The sequence below is a fragment of the Falco cherrug genome, chromosome 7 (assembly GCF_023634085.1).
Source record: "Falco cherrug isolate bFalChe1 chromosome 7, bFalChe1.pri, whole genome shotgun sequence".
Lineage (NCBI taxonomy): Eukaryota > Metazoa > Chordata > Aves > Falconiformes > Falconidae > Falco > Falco cherrug.
Window position 1 is genome coordinate 37,209,864 of NC_073703.1, and position 21,675 is coordinate 37,231,538.

The 21,675-nt window shown below is 48.0% G+C and overlaps 1 protein-coding gene across 1 annotated transcript; it reads right to left on the minus strand.

Moving 5' to 3' along the window:
* Nucleotides 1–2,931: 2,931 nt before the first annotated feature.
* On the minus strand, nt 2,932–4,987 carry DIO3 (iodothyronine deiodinase 3). Its single transcript, XM_005447453.3, has one exon. It carries the CDS (start codon nt 4,354–4,356, stop codon nt 3,532–3,534), a length of 825 nt encoding a protein of 274 aa, XP_005447510.2. The 5' UTR covers nt 4,357–4,987; the 3' UTR covers nt 2,932–3,531.
* Between the last annotated feature and the right edge of the window lie 16,688 nt (nt 4,988–21,675).

Consider the following 21,675-nt stretch of genomic DNA (forward strand, 5'->3'; position numbering starts at 1 on the left):
TCAAGTTAGTATGTGGTGAACAGTACAAAACCTACAACATATACCTTATAGATCAGATCAGTAAGACCTCTGCTCTGTTCATCATAAAACACCTTTAAATCCCCAGAGAAAGTAGTAGTGAAAACTAATGAAAGCAGGTGCTTTTGCTGTCTTCCTGCTGTAAAGCAAATAATATTGTAGTAGTCGGTTTTGTTTGGGTTTCCCTGTTTGTGCCTCAGAATACACCAGATTGCAAGGTTACATCACATTTTTAATGACTGGAACCACGTCCTGAGATCCCCCTCCGACCACACCACAACTTCCTTCTTTCTTTTCCCCTCCCGGCCAGAGGACTGTATGTAATTATGCCGAGGACATAATTCAATTAAATATTGACAGAACATGTAATCACCACTCAGATCTCCCTCTGATAAATCTCTTTGCTGCTCTCTGACTTCTGTTTGTGGAAAGGCAGTAGAAATGCGTTTGGAAGATAAATTTCTCAATATTCTGTATCAGCCGGAGAGGCTCCTGCCTGATGCCCTGGGCTGTTCAGGTGTAAACCGTGCGGTTCTCGTCGGTGCTAAACAAAGCTCGGTGGGATGGAGGCTTGTGCTTCATGTGAAGCGGAGGATGCAAGAGGAGCAGATAACTTTTGATTTGTGCAAAGGAAAAGTGTGATCTCTTTCAGGGATTCCGGGCATTCAACAGCAAATTTTTCTTCTGCTGCTGATTAAAGAGAAAGTGATAAGTAAGAGCCCCACGTTCCGTTTCAAGGAGGAATGTAGTTTTAGAAAGCGGACTTAATGGAGAGGAAAAAAATTTTAAAATCCTGACCTTAGATAGCCTTTGACGAAAATCAAAGTGGCAGAAAGTAAAGACGAGGCTGTTTCTGCAACTATTAAAACCCAAGTGAGGACAGTGATCATTTCTGTCCATATGACCGGAAAATGTCCCGGGGGGTGGGGACGGGCCCGGGGGTTGCCCGTAACTTGGGATTACAACTAAAGCATGCCAAAAGCGGATCGGAAAAATAGATAAGGAGGTGAGAGAGGAAAGAAGGGCTTTATTGTAAAGTAAGGAAAACTAAGCTGTGGGGAGGAAAAAAAAATGGTAATCGTGGTGACAGAGGCTGCCCCTGTAGCCGACTGGGAGCGGACCCGCTGCGCGGGTGTGCGAGGGCTCCTCCGCCGTTGGTCCTCAGGGCAGGACGCGGTGGGGCCTGAGGGGCCCTGCGGGGACAGGGTCAGGGCTGCGGGGGGCGGCGGGCTGTCCCCGCAGCGGCACCTTCCCCGGCCCGGCGTGGGCGCCCGCCCCGCCGCCTGTCCCCTCCCGGGCTGTGCCGGCAACAGCGTCCGAAGGGAGCGGGGCGCCGCCGTCCTTAGCGAGGGGCAGCCCGGTTTGCGGATGCTTGGGAGCGGGGAAGCGCGCTCCTTCGTCCCGCTGGGGTCGGGGGAGGGAGCCGAGGCTGATGCGCCAGGCGACAGGGACAGGCACGGGTGGTGGCTGGAGGCGGCTCGGGCAGGGACACCTCCACCGTGCCCGGGAGGCGCTGCCCGCCGGGCGGAGCGGGGTGATGTCCGGCCGCAGCCCGCCCCGCTAAGGGCAGCCGCGGGGCTCCCCCTCCGCTCCGGGGCTTCGTCGGGGGAAGCGACGCTCAGCCCGCCGCCCCAGCATCATCGGCGGGGCGTTTTGACGTGCTGAGCGTTTTGGGGACCAGCAGAGCAGGCTGAGCGGCCCAGCGGGCATCTGAGCTGGGTCTTTTTGACACCTCAGCCAAAGTGATCCGATTTCCAGGGGCGCTGCGCTCCCGCCGCGGGCAAGGACTGCGGGGGGCGGAGGGGACCGAAGGCTGGGGTAGGAGCCGCTGGTTCAGCTGTGAGGGACCACCCGGTGCCGCTCGCCTGGCGGGAGCGGTTACACGGGCCGATCTACACCGTGAATGTTGAGGGGGAGGGACGTTGTGGGGGCAGAGGAACATTGTCATGGACGAGAGAGGGGCTGAACGCCCTTACAAACAGCTTTCCGCCGGTGTAGCTTAGCACTGCGAGCGCGACTCTGTCCTCCAGCTGCGGAGAGCGGCGTCCCCCGCCCGCCTTACCTTCGGGCGGTAACACCCTCCCCAAAACACAGCCCGGGGCTGGACAGCCCGGGCGCCCTGTCCCGCTGCTGTCAAGGCCAAGGAGGCGTTCAGAGGCACAGCGGGAGGTGCTTAAAGACCCGCTGTTTCTGGGCGGCTTTGCACAGCTCCTGCGGGGTTTAGGGGATGCTCTGCGCGCTCGGCTTCACCTGCCGGGCTCCGGGGGAGCCAGCGCCGGCACCCCGCACCCTTTGAACCGCGGCTGCCGGCCCCGGGCAGGGAGAACGCGGCTCGCACCGCCGGGCTGGGCGCTGCCCTCCCGCCCGAGCCCCGCACCGCCGTGGCACCGCGGGGCCGGCCCGGCCTCGCCGCAGGTGCGGGTCGCGCTGCCCCTGGCCGGGCTCCGGCTTCGGCTCCGGCACCGCCCGCGACGGGGCGTCCCCGGGGGGGACGGCTCTCCCGGCTTTCCCCCGCCTGCTCTTTTGGCCGGGATTTGCTTTGACTGCACGGCGCCGGCCAGCCCTGCACCTTCGCCCTCCCACGGCTCAGCCCTGGGGGCGGCTGGCCGCGGTCAGAGAGGGAGCGCACAGCCCTCCCGGCGGTGGCTAGGACCACCGAGGTGCTGCCTCCCCCGGGAGCCCCGGAGGTTTGCATTTCCCCCTGGGGGTGCCCAGTGCCCCCCCTCCTCCCTTCTCCCTCAACTGCCGCAGCCGAGCGAGAGCCCGTCGCCGGGCGCGGCAGCTGCTCGCCGCCCCCGAGGCCCCAGCAGCGCATCCTCTGCCGCTTCCCCTTCCCCTCCTCGGCTGCCGGGAGGGTATGGCGAGGCAGGCAAAAGGGAACTGCTGTCTGAAAGTAGAGGGAGGCAGTCAAGGTTAGACGTGTATTTACTCAACCTTTATTATTTAAAAAAATTCATTTAAAAAAAAAAAAGGTGAACAAACGTCTTACAAAACCCCCCCCACATAAATAGGACATTCCGTACAGCTCTGGCTATTGGCAGTTCTAGTACTTGACAACATCAGACGCGATTTCCTGGCATTAGAGAAACCCATTTCAAAATCGGTCATCACAAAGAAATACTAGAAATCCCACTTAGCACTTGCTAGGCAGCACGGAGCACTTGTACACAACTTTTCAGACACACACCCGCGCACACACGCAGCTGGGAACAGATCCCGTAGGAAGAGAGCCTCCTTAAAAAATAGTAAACGCTTCTCCAAAAAAAAAAAAAAGTTATTTACAAAACGCACATGGAAATACAGTATTGACAGAGCGTGGCTGGCAAATCAACATGATTTGAATAGAGAAAGGACTATGGCACATCTTGCTCGAAAGCTCGCACAGCAGCCTCCTTCGAGTGTCCCCGGGGAAAGACAGCTCCTGCCATCCGCCTCGCAGCGCCTTCTCCCTCCCCACCTCCCCTCCCGCCCTCCCCTCGCCTCTCCACCCCTGCACTTCTTGCCAGGTCCTTTTTACACTTGGATGACCACCGTGCTGGGGCTCTGGAGCCGGGTTTTGTACTGGTCTAGCCAGCTCCTCAGCTCCGAGATCTTGTAGCCCTCTGGTCCTCTGCCTCCCTGGTACATCACCTTCTCCTCCTGGATGATGTAGAGCCTCTCGAAGTAGGCACCGTAGGCGGCGCTGGAAGCATTGTCCATGGTGTCCACGGCCAGGGGGCAATCGGGCGCCCCTTCCCGCATCAGCTGAGCTGCCCGCAGCCTGTCCTGGAGGCACTGGTGCTTGGGGATGTTGTAGGCTGCGTCCGAGCTGACCCAGCCGTCGGAGGGGTGTGCTTCTTCGATGTACACCAGCAGGAAGTCAGCAATGTCCACGAAGTGCGCGGCCAGGCGCTGGAAGGACCTCAGGCGGGCCATGAACGGGGGTCAGGTGCAGCTGCCGAAGTTGAGGATGAGGGGTCTCTTGCCGCGGGCGAAGTCCAGGATGCGGAGCTTCTTCTGCCCGTCCAGCTGGATCACCTCGGGGTTGGGGGCTAAGGAGCCCACGTGCGCCGACTTGAAGAAGTCCAGCTTCTGCCCGTGCCACACGGCTTTCAGCGATTCCAGCGTGAACATGCGGTTGGAGTCGGACACGCAGACCGGGGGGTCGTCGGGGGGCGGCCCCTCGCTGGCGCTGGCCGCCTCCTCCGCCGTGGGCATCGTCAGCATCTTCTTCCTAATGCACAGAAAATCCAGGAGCCAGAGCATCACGGCGGTGAGCAGGAAGCGGGGGAAGAGGAGGATGCAGGCGGCCGCCTGGGTGAGCAGCTGCAAGGTGTGAACGCCAAGGGAGTGGAGCATCGCAGCGGCTTGTGCTGCAGGGCGCTGGCTGCCGGGGGTCCCCCACGCACCCTGCTTGCCGGGGTCTGTGCAGCACAGCTGAGATCCCGCTTCTCTTTAAGCCCATTTTATAGTCAGGGATTTAAATGAAAAGTGACTCCACCTCCGGCCAGAACCCGCCCCTCTGGAACTTGAGCCTGGGGATTACCTACCCCTCCACTCTAATGACCTAAAAATACACAGACAAAAGGGGAGAGAGCCCCGGCGGGAGCTGCGAGGGACGTGCAACCAAGCAGGGAGCCGCCGCTATCAGGCGCAGGCAGAGAGTCCGAGACAGGGCACCGCCGGGGTCCCCGGCCGCAGATAGCGGCAGGCGCTCACAAACAGCCCCGCCAAGGACAATGCAACAGGCGCGGCCCGGCCTGGCCCGGCCCCGCACGGGCTGTGCGAGCGCGGGGCCGCGGCGGGAGCGGGGGCCGGGGCCGTCCCAGCGGCGGTGCCTGCAGGTGACAGGGACGGGCCGCTCGTGCCGCGTCCCTCCCCGCGCCTCCGTCCCCTCCCCGCCCCGCCAGCTCCGGCGCCCCTGGGCACGGCCTCCGCCCCGCCACACGCCTCGGCGCCGCGGGGGCGCCCGGGGCTCGAACCCGCGGACGTGCCGCGCCCGCATCCTCCCCGCCGCGGCGGCGGGGCGGCAGGCGGCTCGCTGACCGGCCTGCGGGCGCCCTTCGCCTCGCCGCGGGCGGACCCGGGCCCCGGCGGGCCCCGGCGGGCCCCGGCCCCGGGGGGGTGCCAGGTGGGCGCGGGCCGGCGGGCGCTGCCCCGCGGCGGAGGAGGGGCGCGGGGCGGCGCTCCGGCCGCTAGGGGTAGCTGTTGCCCGAGAAGCCGCGGCGGCGGCGGGGAGCCGCGGGGCCCTGCCGCCCCCCCCGGCCCAGCGGGGTCCGCGCCCCGCCGCCTTTGCCCGGCCCCCGAGCCGGAAGAGGCGGCACCCCGCCGGCGGGCGGCCCCGGGCCGCGGGGGTCGCCGGCCTCCCCGAGGGAGCGAGGGTCACCGCGGGGAGCCCCGGGGCCGCGGCGGGGGGCCGCGCCGGGGCGTGAAGGCGGGGCCGGGCCGTGCGGCGGAGGCGGCCTGCGGGCGCGCTCGACGCCGTCCGGGCCGGGCCGGGCCCTGCGCCCCAGGGGAGGGTCACCACGTCCCGCGCCGGGGCCGCTCGGCCCGGCCGGTGGCCAGTTCCGCAGGGAGGTGCCCCGCGGCGCGCGCGGCGGGCCCTCCGTCACGGCAGCGCCAGCGCGGGGGGCGGCAGGAGCGGCCGTGTGCCGGTGCCGGGGGTATACCTGCGCCCCCCTCCCGGGGGTTGGCCCGGCAGGGCCCGCAGGCAGGTGGCCGAGCTGTCCCATCGGGGACACGTGCTGGGACCTGGCAGGGCGCCGTTTGTGTCGGTAGCACCGTGCTGGCAGCACAGGGCACAGCTCAGGCCAGCCGTCTTTGGCCTTCCCCCGGGCAGGAGGCGTTTATGGCCTCGACGTTCCCTCTCGCTGACCTGGATGGGGACCTGGCCCTGGGCTACGGAGCTTAAATCAGATTCGGCCTGTGGACGCAGCCCTGGGCACAACACGCCAGCTACGCTCCCAGCCTTGCCACCCCACCGATGCGGGGCCGCACCTTGCTTCCTCACCAGCTGCCTCAGGAAGGGATAGTGTCCAAAATCCTGAGCGCTGCCCTCTGCTATGCAAATGCAACTTGTGCATCCCTGAGCCGCTGCTACAGCTGCCACTCGCCCAGGTACCTGCCACGCTGGCGCTGGGGACGTGCGACCCATGCGTTCGATGTGCATATGGCCCCTGAGTGCCCCGTTCCTGCCCCTGGCCAACACCAGGGCTCTGGCTGCAGATTCCCAGGGACCCTGCGGACCTGCGACTCTCCCTGGGTGCTGCCCACACTTCTCCAAATGTGACTCTGTGCATCTCCGTCCTTCCCGTCTAACATCTGCAAAATGGAAAAATTAATGCTGAGCCTCCTCATGGGAGTCTAGGCGGCTTCATTTTTATGTAACTTACTACGAGAACTCTGAATAAAAGGCAACATTAAAATATCCTATTTTTTTTTTCCTTTATCTGGTTCCGAATAGGCTGCTTTAGAGCAATCTAATCAGGCACCTGGTTTGCAGCCCCCACCCTGTGCATCATCTTTAGTTGGTATCAACAGCAAGTGAAGGGATTTAAGCATTTTAGCATCTGAATGGAAATATATGCTCCAGTCCTCATAAAGCCACATTCATACACTAGCCTGATTAATAACTTTTTTGGCATTCCATGGTGCTCAGTCCAGGGAAAATTACTGAGTAGATATTTACTATATTGTCAAACTTATTTTGAACTCTTCATGTGGGCCTCTCACCACCTCTCTGTGCAGTTATGCAATCTTGAAAACCACAAATTAAAGCCTCTAAACAGACGCAATAACAAATTGTGGTAGCTCTGAAGAAACCCCCAGGAAAAAAAATTGATCTCTCAAAGCGACCTCTTCAAACTATGCTGACAGACAAAAGCCTGAGTAAACAGATGGGTTTGCAACCCTGAATATCAACAAACTTTGCTCTACTAGATCAGCGAGAGATATTCAGAGGTAAAAAAAGTATTTGGTCTTATAAAGCGTATTTGTAGATGGATAGGGACTTTGGAAATTACTTTTTCTCCATTCCTTTTGCTTTATTTTTATAGTTTGAAGGAAACTTGTGAGTTGGGGTGTCCTGTTCAGCTGTGGACAGAGCAAAGAACCAAAGCATTTTGCTCCAGTGGCCCACTGCTACACTTCCCTGCCACAGGAAAATTCAAGTAGAACCTGAGACGTGCTGTTTCCTAGCGAAACGGTGGCTCTACACAGCTCTACAAGCCACGCACCGATGCGTTCAGTTGACGTACAGGGCTTGTGTATTTAGACAAAACTCCGTGGGAAAGGGTGGAATTCCTTCTGCAGCCCTTTGGTTCTCAGGAGGTTTGAAGTGACATGTCACTGCTGTTCTCACTTCTGCGTTATGCTGGACCGTTTTCAAAGCCGTGTGTTTTCACTCCGGTAAACCCTCTCTCTACTTCACAGGGGCCATACCTCCCAGCCAGATCTTGGATTATTTTTAGATCTGTGGAGGTAGTTGGTCTTTCTAGGAATCCATATTGCTGCTACTAACAGCGTGGGACCTTATGTCTTCCTGTGCACTGAGGTTTTCATAGAATATATCCTAAACTATGCGATTTTCAGTGGCGCATCTGGTTATGGGTGCTTTTTACTCTTCTGCATGTGGTCTGTAGCTCAGCAGTCACTAACTTAACTTAAATATATATGTTTGTCTGTGTATGTGTCCCCACATGTGTGCACATACAGGATTCATGTTATTTCCTTTTTTTGAGAACTTTATATTTGTAGTTTTTCTTCATTTGATAAATGTAATTTGTAACTTTTAAAGTTCTTTTCATAAGCAGGAGCTAGAAAATAAATTCAGCAACTTACAAAAACAAAACCTCAAAAAGCTGAAATTCAAGCCATCAGGTCTGCTTTGATGTAGAGGATGTGTTGAAATGGTATATTTACATATTTGTATTCTATTTTATAATTTTCTGCGCAAAGGCATGCAATACTTTCTGACAGGAAACTAAATGTGTTTTGGAATAGTTCCACCTCTCGTGTCATCTAAGCTACGTGCCATTGATGTGTTAGAACAGAGCTTTATGTCAGGGAAACAAAAAAGACTTAGCTGAAGTTTGGATCTGTCCCTGAAATAAGAGCTGGACAATTTCTCCCCGTGTGAGTGGCTACCCAGTGACTACAGAGAAGTGCAGTAGTGCAGTGGTAAATTACTCACCTGTCTGGTATCTGTTAGAAGTGGGTAAATGTTGTATTGCTGAAACTGGAGGTGGATAAACTCCATTTGCAGTTGTTTGCTCTTAGTGACACCTCTGGAAAAAAGTTACTGTAAGCTGGAGTCTGTGCATGGGTCTGGCTGTCTCTGGACCTACATCCCTCTTAATCTTTCACCACTTTTAGGTGATACCTGTTTTTCTTTTCCTCCCTCCTGTTTGTGGTTTGTTTCTTTTTTAAAATATATATATGAATCAGAAAAAAAACATGCAAAGTCAAGCACCTAGCTAATGTTTTGAGTAGGTTTGAGAACTGAAAGAAAAAAAGTGCCATGCCGCAGATTGGTCTACAAAATCACTAGCAGAGCCACGGACTTTGACTCTGATAGCCACCCGGGCGTTCTTACCTTTGAATACATGATAAGTACGCTGTATATGAAAAAAAGGTTCCCTGCACTGAGGCTTTTTGACATTTCCCCCCTCCCACACTTCTTGCTGACTCAGGGTTGAACTAGGAAGGAATTGTTTAATTTGGAGGGAGGACTGATGCCACAACAGGTCTGTTACTGCACACTCAGGTCTCAGCCTGAGTAAGCAGAAAACAACGTTTTCTTGAGTCTGTGAGCCACCTACCAATGCTTTGCAGCGTGACCAAGTGTACAGTTCCCCTGACGCGTTAGTGGGTTTCTGCACCTGCCTCCACACTGCTGCTCGCTAGTGCCCCTGTTGTGCTAGCAGCCTGTCAGTCTGTGGTAGAAACCAGATAACCAAAAGGTTCTCAATTAAAGAACTCTGGTTCTAAACTCAGATGATTTTGCTGACAGGGTTTACTGTAGGACCACTAAAATAGTGTGTAATAGCACAGCTTATGGTTCGACTTGATGAATGCCAAACAGTGCAACTTCCCACCCCATTAATCCTTCCTCACTTCTGCTTGCACCGTGTCCTGCAGTGACCTGGTTCGGGGACTAAGGAGGCAGAAAAGCTCGGCTTTAGAAAAATGAATTATTTCCTGACAGGTTAGTTCCCCAAACTGGCTCATGGCAAAAAAAGAGGTGATCACATGTGATGCAGAGAATGCACAAGAGAAATGGCCACAGCATGTGGCCAAGGCAGGGGTAGGTAACAGCACCATCCCCTCAGACTGCCTTAGCAATGTTATCGAACTGCCCCCAGGTGGAACTGCATAGTGAGAATGTGTCAAGAGCAGAAATTTCCTGAACAAGCTTCACTGCAAGGAAAATGTACGTAGTCTTACCCTTTTGTGTAGTGGAAGAGCATAGGAGATGTACAGGAGATGACAGTGGCTGTCACAAGGTCCTGCTGGGCAGTGTAGCCCAATGGGGTGCACAGCCGGCTTCTGGGGGGAGCCAGCAATGTCATCTTCAGCAGCAGCTGCTAACATGCTTCCTCCAGCAGTAGGAAATCAGATTATCCAGAACCCCCCCGTGCCAAACATATCTTTGCTACCCATCGAGCAAACTGCTCAAAAGCTGCCTTGGCTCAAGAGCTCAGGCTGGACCCCCTGGTAGTACGGTATAATTATAGTCATCTGAATAGTTTGTTCTGCAGCAAAGACAACAGTCTAGTCCAGAAGTGGAACCCCATAGAGTTATACTGAAGTGGCAACTTTATACGCACTGAATACAGATGAAGTCCTTGGCAGAAAGAAAAAATACTTTTTCTATTGTCTTTTTTCATACCAGTTTCAGGTGTGATGCACAGGAGGATGGGTAGATGCAATTTGCTTGAATCTAAATCTCCTCTAAGAATGTGGTAACAAAATTCACCATGTGCAGAGTTTTATAACAAAGTTTCAGCATATGACATCAAATTTCAATACATTAACACCGTTTAGAGAGATAAGAACAGCAGGCTGATAACTAAGGTCAGTTTTTCATCTTTTAAATGGCAGCACGGCAAGGGTGTTTTCTCAAAATATTAAGGTGATACTTTTGAGGTGACAGACGGGGTCCAGGCTTTGTTGAGGTAAAGGGAACACTGCTCCTTTGAGCAGCCTTGCCATGGGGACGTGTCACAGCAGACTGCCAGTCTTTGCTGCAGGCTCCTTCTCAGCGCCCTGAGGTCTGTGTGGCGAAAGCCATGAGCAAGCAGTGGCAGAACTACCAGCAACTTCCTTGTGATCAGGATGTTGCCCAAGCCGTGAGGCATGATAACAGACAGGAGGAGGGCTGAAGGCCCAGAGTGTGGTTTCCATCTTCTCACTTTCCCTAGCAAGTGCAGTAAAATATAAAGAATTTAAAAATAATTTCATTTAATAATTCTCAGGTTTTCAGGCAATTGCGTGTGCCCGGCTTGAGCTGATACACATGTTTGAATTGTCAATCTGTGACAGACTCGGATGGGAAGGCAGGAAAAATAGCATTTAAAAAAAACATTTATTCAAGAAAAATCTTTAGGGATCATGTCTAGGATAATCTTTTTCAGGGTGACCCTCATTTCCTACAATACAATGGTTTTACCCCGCAGTGGTTTAACCGTTTTGAATAAGCTGTAGAGTGGAGAAACAAATATTTTATCAAGAATGGAGGAGTTTACCCAGAAAGGCAGGAGTATCAACCCACTTTAGAATATAGAACAGGGATGATTAATCTACTGACCTTTTAACCCCAACATCACAAAAATGTATATTACATCCATAACGTGGTCTGGTTTTGTGTAAATGATCGCTTTATGCATGACAGACCCGTTCAAAAAGCAAGCGGCATGCCAAAGAGGAAGCTAGAAGTGCATCACTGTGCACTTAGGCTCTCATCAAATAACTCACTTGCTTCAAGTCTTTTCTTTGAATATAAATGTTTATGAAGTTTTCCAGTGATTTTTTTTCTCCTGGCATTTGCCTCACGACTCATTATTTTTAGCCATGTAAAATGGCATTATGCAATTGCTGAAATTTGTCTCTTTCAGCCCATGATGATTTATAAGTCTTAATTTCCAGGATACTCCCTTGAAGTTACCTTCTCTTTGTGACCTCAGGATTTCTCTTCCCAGACCTTTGGTATTTATTTTTACTATTTCTGTGGTCAGGGTTTGGCAATGTTGTTTTGGATTAATGACAAACATACATAAGAACTGGAAGGAATGCACAACTTAATCTCCTAATTTAATGCATGGCTTGTTTATCAATAGTAGAAATAAATTTCTGGACAGGTTTGACACATCTTAATAACAGGCCTCTGCAGCCAGATAGAAAGATTTTGATGTATCTGAACTGCATGGATGCAATTTGCTTATTTTATATTGCAATGCAGTATTTCTTTCTCAAACTTTGCCCAGAAAGAATTGGAAGTGGAAGTCAGTTAGTTTGGACAAGTATGCATTGTTTATATGGAATATTGTAATTGACATAAAATTGTGTAAACCTGCTAACTTCTCTGCTTTTGGATGAAGAAAAGATCTTTGGCATAACAAGAGCCTGAATTTCTGTTCTATTTTTTCCTTTTATGCAGGAAACTGCAAATAATTTAATGCTCAGATGAAATTACTCAGCGTTTTACTCAATTGTTGAATTTTCCTCGTAAACGGTGTGTTTTGCTTTCATCATATATCCAGTATTTTTTTAACTGGCGTTTTCTGATGATCTTTTTACTTTCTCTGTGTATTATTTACCTTCATTGCTTACTTACTTAGGCTTGATTCCTTTCCTACACAGCCTACTGTGAATAAAACTCTCCTCTGAAAATGATTAGTTTTGCACTTTGTTTACAGAATAGTCTTGCAATGTTATATCTGATAGTCATTAACAGGGAAGCAGAAATAAAAGGAGAAACATTAGTTCTTGCCACAAATAATTTTTAATTCACTGGGATCAGGATCTGGGCCAAAATGTTTAGGTTAGCTCAACAGCTCAAGTTCATTTGAAGGGTCTCAATGTTTATGCCTAACAGCGCGTCCTCCTATGACTTTTTATTTTTAGCTGCTCAACAGTTCTTACTTTCTGTGAATTTTAAAGTTATTCTTAGACTAAGCAATACAGTCTCTTCACAGGGAAAAACTGTGACAAGCATAGCTATGTGATACAGCTCATCATTTCATAGGGGCCATCGTTTCCACCTGAAGCTCTGGCAGAAAAAAAACAACCAAAGATTAAATTATTGCTTTAAAAATAGATACTAAATTTTGGGTTCCAGTTCACTTTTCTCAGTGTGTGAATCGTTGTGGATAGCTGGAGAGGTCCACCACCCTGCGTGAAACTTAAATTAAGGGCCACAGTTATCTCTGAATATTAACATAGGTGCAAACCCGCTTCCTAGGATCCAACTATACATTTTTTTCTGACATTTTAATAAAATTGTTTTTGTAAGAGTACTAATCCCTTGCTACCAGTTCTTACCTGAAACCAAGTCTGAATTTCTTGAAACAAGAAAATGGTGCTTTTTTAGAAAAAAGTATTAATAACCCCCTTTTTATATGGGAATTACATACTTCTATAAAGTGGGGAAAACATACATGAATAAAATGGATCAAAGCGATCTAAGCCCACTAGTAGAAAGGGGAAGGAGTTCTGAAATGCATATTTATTTATTGCAAAGAAACCCTGGATTTACTAGGTACCGAGGGAACATTTTTTTAAGAACAATTATGTTGTATTTGGAAAAACTGACATTTTCTTTCTTAACTAATTTTAATTGGCATTATGCTCCCACTGAGCCAAAAAAAAAAAAAAAAAAAAAAAAAGGAAGACAGCAGCAAAATATAAATTAAAGTAGGAGTTAGCTGATGAAAGCATAGACAAAAGGCTCTGAAACCTTTCTTACAAATACCTTCTTCAAAGTGGGGTGGTCCCGAGGCATTGGTGGCCTGTGCCTGTTCCTTGGCCTCTTTTACAGTCATCGATGTTGCGCTGCCAATGAAGCAGCTGTCACTTTTTACCAGCGTAATGCCTGCCAGCAGCCGGCTCAGAGTGCTGCTTTTAATTAAATTTCTGATTTCCATTGGATTTTGGTTTGCAGTTCACAGCTAACGGAGATTTTCAGGATGGGGTCTTATAGGGCATCTAGGAGTATTTCAGACACCTCTGCATTACAGAGATCTGTTCAGAGACATCAAGCATCACCTTAAAAGTAGATACGTTTTTGCTTCCATTACTTGCAAGAGCTCTTCCAGGATCTCGCTGCCGTAATGGCTAGAATCATTCGTATTTCCAGCCTAGATGTATCTATGGTTTGCTCGTGTGCCAACATTATGTCTTTGCTGAGACAGTTTTCCTGCCTCCCCTTTATGTGTTAAAGAATCAGAGGATCATTTAGGTTGGAAAGAACCTTTAAGATCATCAAGGGCAGTGCTGTCCCCTTAGGCACCACTCCACTGGAGCTAATAAGCCGAACTCTTGTGGGGCACGTCAGCGCTGGTGGGGACAGGCAGATTCAGGCTCTCTCGACTAATGATCTGAGTGAGCTGGGATGCGAATTGGCCCTCTCCTGGTGCCTATAGGGCTGTGGCAGTGTAATGCTAAGCCTGAGCTGGCGAGTTCTGCTGGAGACTTCATTAGCACCGTGCTAATTCAGGCTATATGGATTCTGGGCCAGTACGAGGCCGACTGAGGCTCACATTGGTCTGCACCTGTTTGTTCAGATGTGCTCACAGTCTCTTCTCGTGAGATGGATTTTCCATTTCTCTGATCCTCCTAGAAGCAGTCTTCGACACCTGTTTCATGTCAAGTCCATTTTCCTGCATCGTATAGGAAGAGATTAATTGGAGAACAAGAGATGGCTCTACCCTCTCCTCCTTTTCCTTGCATTAGCATTGCCTGGCACAGCATACGGTCGCTGGTTCAGCACAATCATTCTCATCAGTCTGGTTGATGTCTGGAAGTCAAGGACAAACACAGATGCAGCTTGACAGCTGAACACCTGGGCAATGAGCATGGCATATCAGGGACACGCTGGGTGTACCCTACATGTGCTGTGTTATCTGATCAGAGCTGTGCAATACAGCTGGGACCTACCTAAAACCCAAAGGGCAAATGAAAAGTTTATATACAGCAGTTCTGGAGCCTTTCTGTTGTATCAGCCAACACACCGTAGTCAACCCACATTGGTGAGCCCAGTGCAACTGGAGGGCATGGGGTGGATGGTGCACTCGCTGGCCATCTGTGTCGTTCACGTTTCCCACAGGCTGGATTTCCTGCTCACGCAGTGCATGGCATGGGATTTCCCAGACACAAACATGGGAGCCCAGGCACATGCTCGGGGGCCGTGTGACAGGGCTGTGGCTGTGGATCTCCCCCATATGGAGCACAGCTGTGTCTGCCCTTGAAAGGGATGACCTAAATTTCACACAGTACTCCAGTGACGTATGACCGGCACAACCCTCACTGCTGGAAATACCCTGTGTGGTTTTGAATTGTACTTGTTTACCATGGCTGCCTCTCTTTAGGAGCTCATGCTAACCCTGAATTTGACTGAACCATCTAGATTTTTCTCCTCCACGTGCAGCTGGCAAGTGCCCAGTTTATAGTGACATTTTTTGCTGCCAGCTTCATAAAACTGAGCTAGGCAGTTCTGGATTTCATCCTGTTTGTACTGCTTCAGTCCTTGAAGTCATTCAGGTCTTGCAGTGAAATAGCCCAGTCCTGTTCTGTACACTCACAGATTTCATAAACTCATTCCCGATTTTTTCACCCCGGTTTTCTACATCGTCTCTGCTGACCATATTCTTGTGATGATGTTTGATCACGATAATCAGCAGACAGCAGGTAACCTTAGCTGGTGTAAACTGTCACAGCTTTTGCTATCAAAATAGTGCTGGTAATGTTTCCAGCTTAGGTTCTGCCAGTATGTAATTAGAAATGTACCTTTAAAATGCGATATTTCTTTAATGACTGTAAACATCTTTTAAAAGGATTCAGAAGGCTTTGCTTAAAAATATTACCATGCATATGAAATAGTTGCTCTTAGACAAAATTCACACTAAGAGTGTATCATAATATTAAAGGTGTTTCAGTATTAAAGGTTTATATGTTTCTGTTATTAGGAATATTCCCAGCTGTTTAACTCTGCTGTAACTGTGTTTTCTGTATACAAATGACCGCAGCTACTGCGACAAAGCACCATCCTCTTTCTTGAGGGAGTTGCCGGAGAGATATTGCAACACGCACTTGCTTGGCATGACATCAGTCCATTTCAACAGTGGCCTTGGAGCTGGCCTTTCAAGCAGTTTTGTTCTGTTATCTGAAGAACCGGGCATTATGTTGCTATCTTATTTTTTCTATGCCACAAGGGCTGTCTTAGTCCCATCCCCTCTCTCCGGCTTCATGGCTGTGAAGAAAACCTAAGAAACACAAACCAAACACAATAGTGCATCTGAAAGCAGCGTAGCTAACAACTGCAAGAGATACAAACTGGGCCACATCTTGCATATGTTCAGTACTGGTGACTTAAGTGTTGACATTGTCATGGTGACAATTAAGAAGCAAGAAGGGGAGGATCCTAGATCTGTGAGTCACCTCTCGTAACGAACCACCCAAGCTCAGGCCTAGCGGGCTGCATGGGTATGACCCCATCTTGGGGGGTAACCAAGCTGGAAGAGCATGTGTGTACACTAAGGAAACAGGAACAGGTCCTGTAATGAGCAGTCCTGTTTGCGGTGAGCAGTGTTTCGTCTGGGGAACTGGGACAGATGTTGCTTAACTAGTGGGTACTGCCATCACTTTGGCCATTTGGTCTTTGATAGAGGATGATCACATTTGTGCGTGTGGCAATAGAAGGCAGCAATGCAGCCACCAGCATTTAATGAATCACTTTTGAAGGTGTTTGTAACTTTTTCTCTTTCCAAGCTATAATCAGTCAGAGAAGGACTCTATTAAATATTATCCTCCATTCTATGTGTAAAAATTATTTACTTTATTTGGTGTTTGAGGCATTATTTTTTCCATTAGGAAAGCAAGCTGTAATCTGTTAAACACCTGCATGGAAGTGTCCCAAAATGACCTGATATGATGAATACTGTTATAGTCTGTAGTTGAATAGGTGCTTCTTTCCCAGCTGTGGGAACTATGGAAACTGAAAATATTATTTCTGAAAAGTTCTGGAATCAACTTTTTCTCTTGCAGAGAGCTTTCTAGTATAGAATTAATGTTGCTTAAGTACATCTCCTTGCAATGAATGTTCCAAAAATAACAAGAGATGGTAAATAAGGTGACATTTATATTTGTGCAGTGCTCATTGCCATCAAATTCCACAACCACAGCCCTTTTGTATAGATATTCAATTTAACAATACATCACCTTTGATTCACAGCTCTGAATAGCTGAAAAATCCTCTTGTAATACTTGCCCTTGGCCCCCAGTAACATGCTGTTTGCTTGAATTACATATGATGAGTAAGCACTTGAAGCAGTGTACATCTGTACATGTCAGTAATGTTTGTGGAAGGTTTAATTTAGCACCATATATTATATTGCAGTCTTCACTTTCTGGGAAAGGTGATGTGAAGAATTTGTTTTGCTAAGTAAAGACTGCAAAATTCATTACTTACTGTATGTTATTTTGATGTACTATATTTTAATTCTGGATGGATTTTTGCCATTTGAGGGCTGAACAATGTAAATGTTGAAGTTCAGTCTGTGCATTTGTGTCCTGAAGTACATGAGGATGACAGTACTAAAGAGGTTACTAGCACCTTTCTGCCAGTTCAGCTATGTTGTATGTTGGAGGTGAAGTCACTCCCTTCTGTGTAAGACAGAGCTGCTTGTATGCAGCATTTCTCTCCCTGTGTGCATTTGAAGTGTGGGGTACAAATTTTTACTTCCTCTTCTGCTCTAATTGAGCTGTGTAAAACTGCCCTAGAATTGCCATAGTTGTAACTGGATAGTACTATAAATGCATGTGCAGGCGCCCAAAATGTAACTCTTCTCTTTAAAATATATTTGGGATTTTTTTTTTTTTTGCTGTTTTGTTTTTTGGGTTGGTTTTTGTTTGTTTTTTTTTAAGTGGGAAAAATGAAATGCATTAAATTTGTTCAGCTGGCCTATTTGATCTCATCCAACCTGGTATCATACATAACTTGAACATCAAAATATTGTGGGAAACTGTGAGTAATCTGAGTCACTCAAGGTCTGACTAAGGCAAATTTTCAAGGCGATACTGAGAAACATACCTTTTAAAAGACTGTTGGATGTCCTGGTCCAAGCTGGCATACCTGTGGTGTTAGGAATGGTGTATTAGACACTGCAGAAACTAATGTAAAGCATGTGGTTCTCTTTTCATCTCTGTTGCCACACTTCTTTAAAAGGTTATCAACATCATTTCTAACTTTAGCAGCATCTCAGCCTCCATCTCTGAGTCCTGCACTTCTTCCTGTTACACATTCTTCCCATGAGTTAATATAATTTCTCCAAAGTGGCATTCCTTCAAACCATACTATAATAAGCATGGGTAGATGTACATCTACTTGTGGACCACTGGAGACCAGTCTTTGCCCAGATGTAACTGCAGACCTACTCAAAGACAATTCCATTAATTGCCACAGATCCATAGTTGCTGAGTGTCTTATGTGCTTGTCCAAAAGGAATTCACTGAGGCTATCAATGAACTTCACTCAATAACCACAAGTTCATAACAAATTTTGACTCTTACTAATACAGTACAATACAAATGAATGTGTTAACAGTGCAGTTGTTGTTTGAAAACAGCAGTGTTGCTTATGAGAGAAGAGTTTCTATTTTCCTAGTGCAATTTTCACACATTACTATTCATTTAAAGTGAAACAGAAATGAATAGCCACCCAGGCTTTGTAATCTAGATATTTAATGTCTGTTATACATCTATTCTTTTATTGTAACTTCTTCACTGTGTGTTTTTCAACTCTTACTCTGTCCCCATTAATAGCCTTCAGAAATGATTGGTTTTTTTGAAATATAACTTCAAAAGAGAAATGAAATTTTCCCAGCATGCTAAAATCTTGGGTAGTGTACAATGTTGTCACTAGTCATATAATTTAAAATTAACACCATTGACAAATGCTACTTTAAAGCTTCTATTGAAAAATCATAATATGTAAGTGCAGTAGGGCTTTTTGCTGATCTGGATTTATATTTGTATAATGTACAGTTAATAACTGGAGAGATCTTGTTAGGGATTGATTACTCTTCTTCAGTGTGTCCCTTGTTTTGTATCCCATTATTCACTCAAAGGGCTTAATTAAATGAATCTGAGTATAAGCACATATTTGCTGCAACAATCGCAATTCCCCATAGATAATTTTCTTTGGCTTGTCTTGCTGGGATTTCCAGGAAAGTTCCCAGAAACTGTTTCACAGAATAGAGGGATTTCTCTTTTTAAACCCCTTTTTTGGTGTTACACAAATTTGAGCCCAGAAGAGTCTAATTTTGAGAAATAACCATGAATACTATATGCATGTGTGCCTTTATAATAACAAAATCTTCAGAATAATTTGAGTTTAAGTCGAATCTTATTTGATTTCTGTGGTTGGCTTTGGAAACATTTGGTAGTTATTTTCCATTGAAATTTGCACCCGCTTGGGGCAGCAATATGTTTAAGTGGTTCTCCTGTTATTTCTGCTCTGTAATCTTAATTTTAAAGCTAGTTTTCCATTTTTTTTCTTCTTGTTCTGTGTGTATTTATCTTTTACACGGCAATATATAATTCTGCATTTGCTGTTGGTGGTCTTGATCTTAGTGTGTATGCATATATGTTGAAGGGGTACAACATACAGCCCTATAAAGACCATAGTTCTTTAATTTTGAGAAAGGGAGAAGGAGGGATTTTAATTTACATCCGTATTGCTGAAATAAAAATGTAGCCTCTCCATTCAAGAATGTGGCTGTGATTTTTCAAAATGACTTGTAAGGCTTAGAGGATTCCATTTATGGGTGGCTAGCCTGGGATGTTTTTAAGAAACAAGTTTTTAGAGAAGGTTCAACATTACAGAAATTTTAACAGGACAAGCTGGCCCCAAAGAACCAGCAAAACTCTTAACTGCTGACCATGAGTGCAGTGCCATTCTCTGGGTCTCTGTTGCATCTGTTGGGTCAAGGTGCTTTATTCTGTATTAGACATTAAATAAAGGTGAATCATGCCTTAGTGTACTGACAGTCTGATGACAGGCACTAAAGAGATGAGGCACATGGAATGAGTCAAAAAGGAGAAGTTCTGTTATTCCGGGATGTTTTTTTTTTTTGGCTTATTAACTTAGAGATCAATTAAAGACATTTCTATGAGAGCAGGAGAAAACTTCCTCTGAGCACACAGCAGACTGACAAGGTACAAGTCAGCTTGAATCCAGAAGCTGTATCACAGTGTCAGCATGCCGTGACTTAGTGGGAAGTACTAGCTTGGGCAAAGTAATCTGTTCACAGTGCTGCCCAATGTTTGTGCTAATGCTGGCTGGCTTCTTGCCAACTTGGGTAACTTAAAGGGAAGAGTGGCTCTGACTTCTCACACATTCGCACACATGCATCCATTTTTGTGAGTATCAAAGGCTTGTTCTGAGGGTTCCCAAATCAGCGGAGGCATATTGGTCATCTCTAAGGGTATTTACATCAAACCCCAAGAGCTCTAACTGGCATTAGCTGTGGTCAAGAGTTATACCTTAGAGCTCCATCTCATATGTGGTTTCATATGGCAAATACAAAGTAAGAAAGAGATTCTGCTTCCAAAGCTTCAGCCTGAATTGAGAGGAAGCTTAGATGGAAATGATCATCCAGCCTAATCCCTTGCCAAAGCAAGATTAGATCCTGCAGGCTGTTTTCTAGCATTTGCCAATTTGGCTATAAAAGCACCAAACAAATAGGATCCATTGCTGCGAAGAGTCTGGGAAACTGTTCCATTGTTTAAAAGATGTCATGACAGTGCATTGTCTTCTGAAATTAACTATATATTTTTTTCTTATCTTAATTACATCTTATCCTTGGTTGTGTTCTGAGGTACCAAATTAAAATCTGACATTCTTAAAGGCTGTGTAGTTGTTGGCTATTGCAATTCACCTTTGTGCCCTCAAGCTGACCAACCTGGGGTGCTGGTCAGCCCAAGGGAAAGGGCTACACATCTGTGTGACCATAATTAGTCTATGTCACAGGGACCAGGGCAAATGATGGCTATAAAACTCCTTTTGCCTTCTTCATGTATCTGACCTGCTCTTCCCTAACACATCAGTTCCTCCATCCCATCACAACTTTTGCTGTTCTTCAATGAACGTTTGCCAGCAGCTATATCTACTTTAGTAAGTAGTGTGGCCTAGTAAGAGTGTGAGGTGAATGCAAAACAGGACCTGTAGAGTAAAATGGGTGGTGCTGAGGGCTTAAGATCCAGAATCATGCATGCTTTAAGGTTTTAGAATAGTTCTGGGCTGGTCCCTCAAACTGCATGTGTGTACTGGTTGGAGATGATTAGATGCACTCCTGGAACACACTTTTGGATTATTTTTTTCTGAAAGCCTTGTGAATCTGAGACTGCTTTATGGTGTGAAACAGAGCATGATGAGTAGGGGTGAACTAAAATGATAATGTAGGTACAATCCAGATCTTTTTGGGAATGTATTGTCCAGAGCTGAATGCAATATTATTTAGTAGTAAGAGAGATTTGAGTCAGACTTCAGGAAAATGTAATGATAAGGGCAGCAAAGCGCTATGGAAGTTGAATAAAATCTATGATGAGAGGTTTTTAAGAAAAGGCTAAACAAAACAGAATTTGGGAATAAGATCAATATAGTTGTTCCTGCACAGAGAAACAGGAATGGATTCAGTCAGTTTATGACATCTCTTCAAGCCAGATTTCCTGTATGATTCCAAAGTGCACCACCATATCTCTTCTGGAGTAAGGACATTTGCATAGACTACTCCAAAGGGCTTTGTTTTCTTGCTCTGTGACGGTGCAGTGCCTCATGCTATACTAGTGATTTCTTTCAGTACTGGACCTCCTTGTATTTCTTCCAGCTGATGAATGTGGAATGCCAGGGAATGCCAGGGAAGGTTGTGGAGCAGATCATCCTGAGTGCCATCATGCAGCACATACAGGACAGCCAGGTGATAAGGCCCAGCAAGCATGGGTTGATGAAAAGACAGGTCCTGCATGTCTAACCTGATCTCCTTCTATGACAAGGTGACGCGCTTAGTGGATGAGGGAAAGGCTGTGGATGTTGGTCTACGCAGACCTTGGTAAAGCCTTTGACGCCGTTTCCCACAGCGTTCTGCTGGAGAAAGTGGCTGCTGAGGGCTTGGCTGGGCGCAGGCTGGCTGGGTGAAAAGCTGGCTGGCTGGCCCAGCCCAGAGCGCGGTGGTGCACGGAGTTACATCCCGCTGGCGGCCGGTCACACGTGGTGTTCCCCAGGGCTCAGCACTGGGGCCAGTCCTGTTTGATTCTTTATCGACGGTGCGGCCGAGGGGATCGAGTGCAGCCTCAGTCGGTTTGCAGAGGCCACCGGGCTGGGCAGGAGCGCTGCCCCGCTGGGGGGCAGGCGGCTCTGCAGGGGGATGGGGACAGGCTGGATCCATGGGCCAAGGCCAGTTGTAG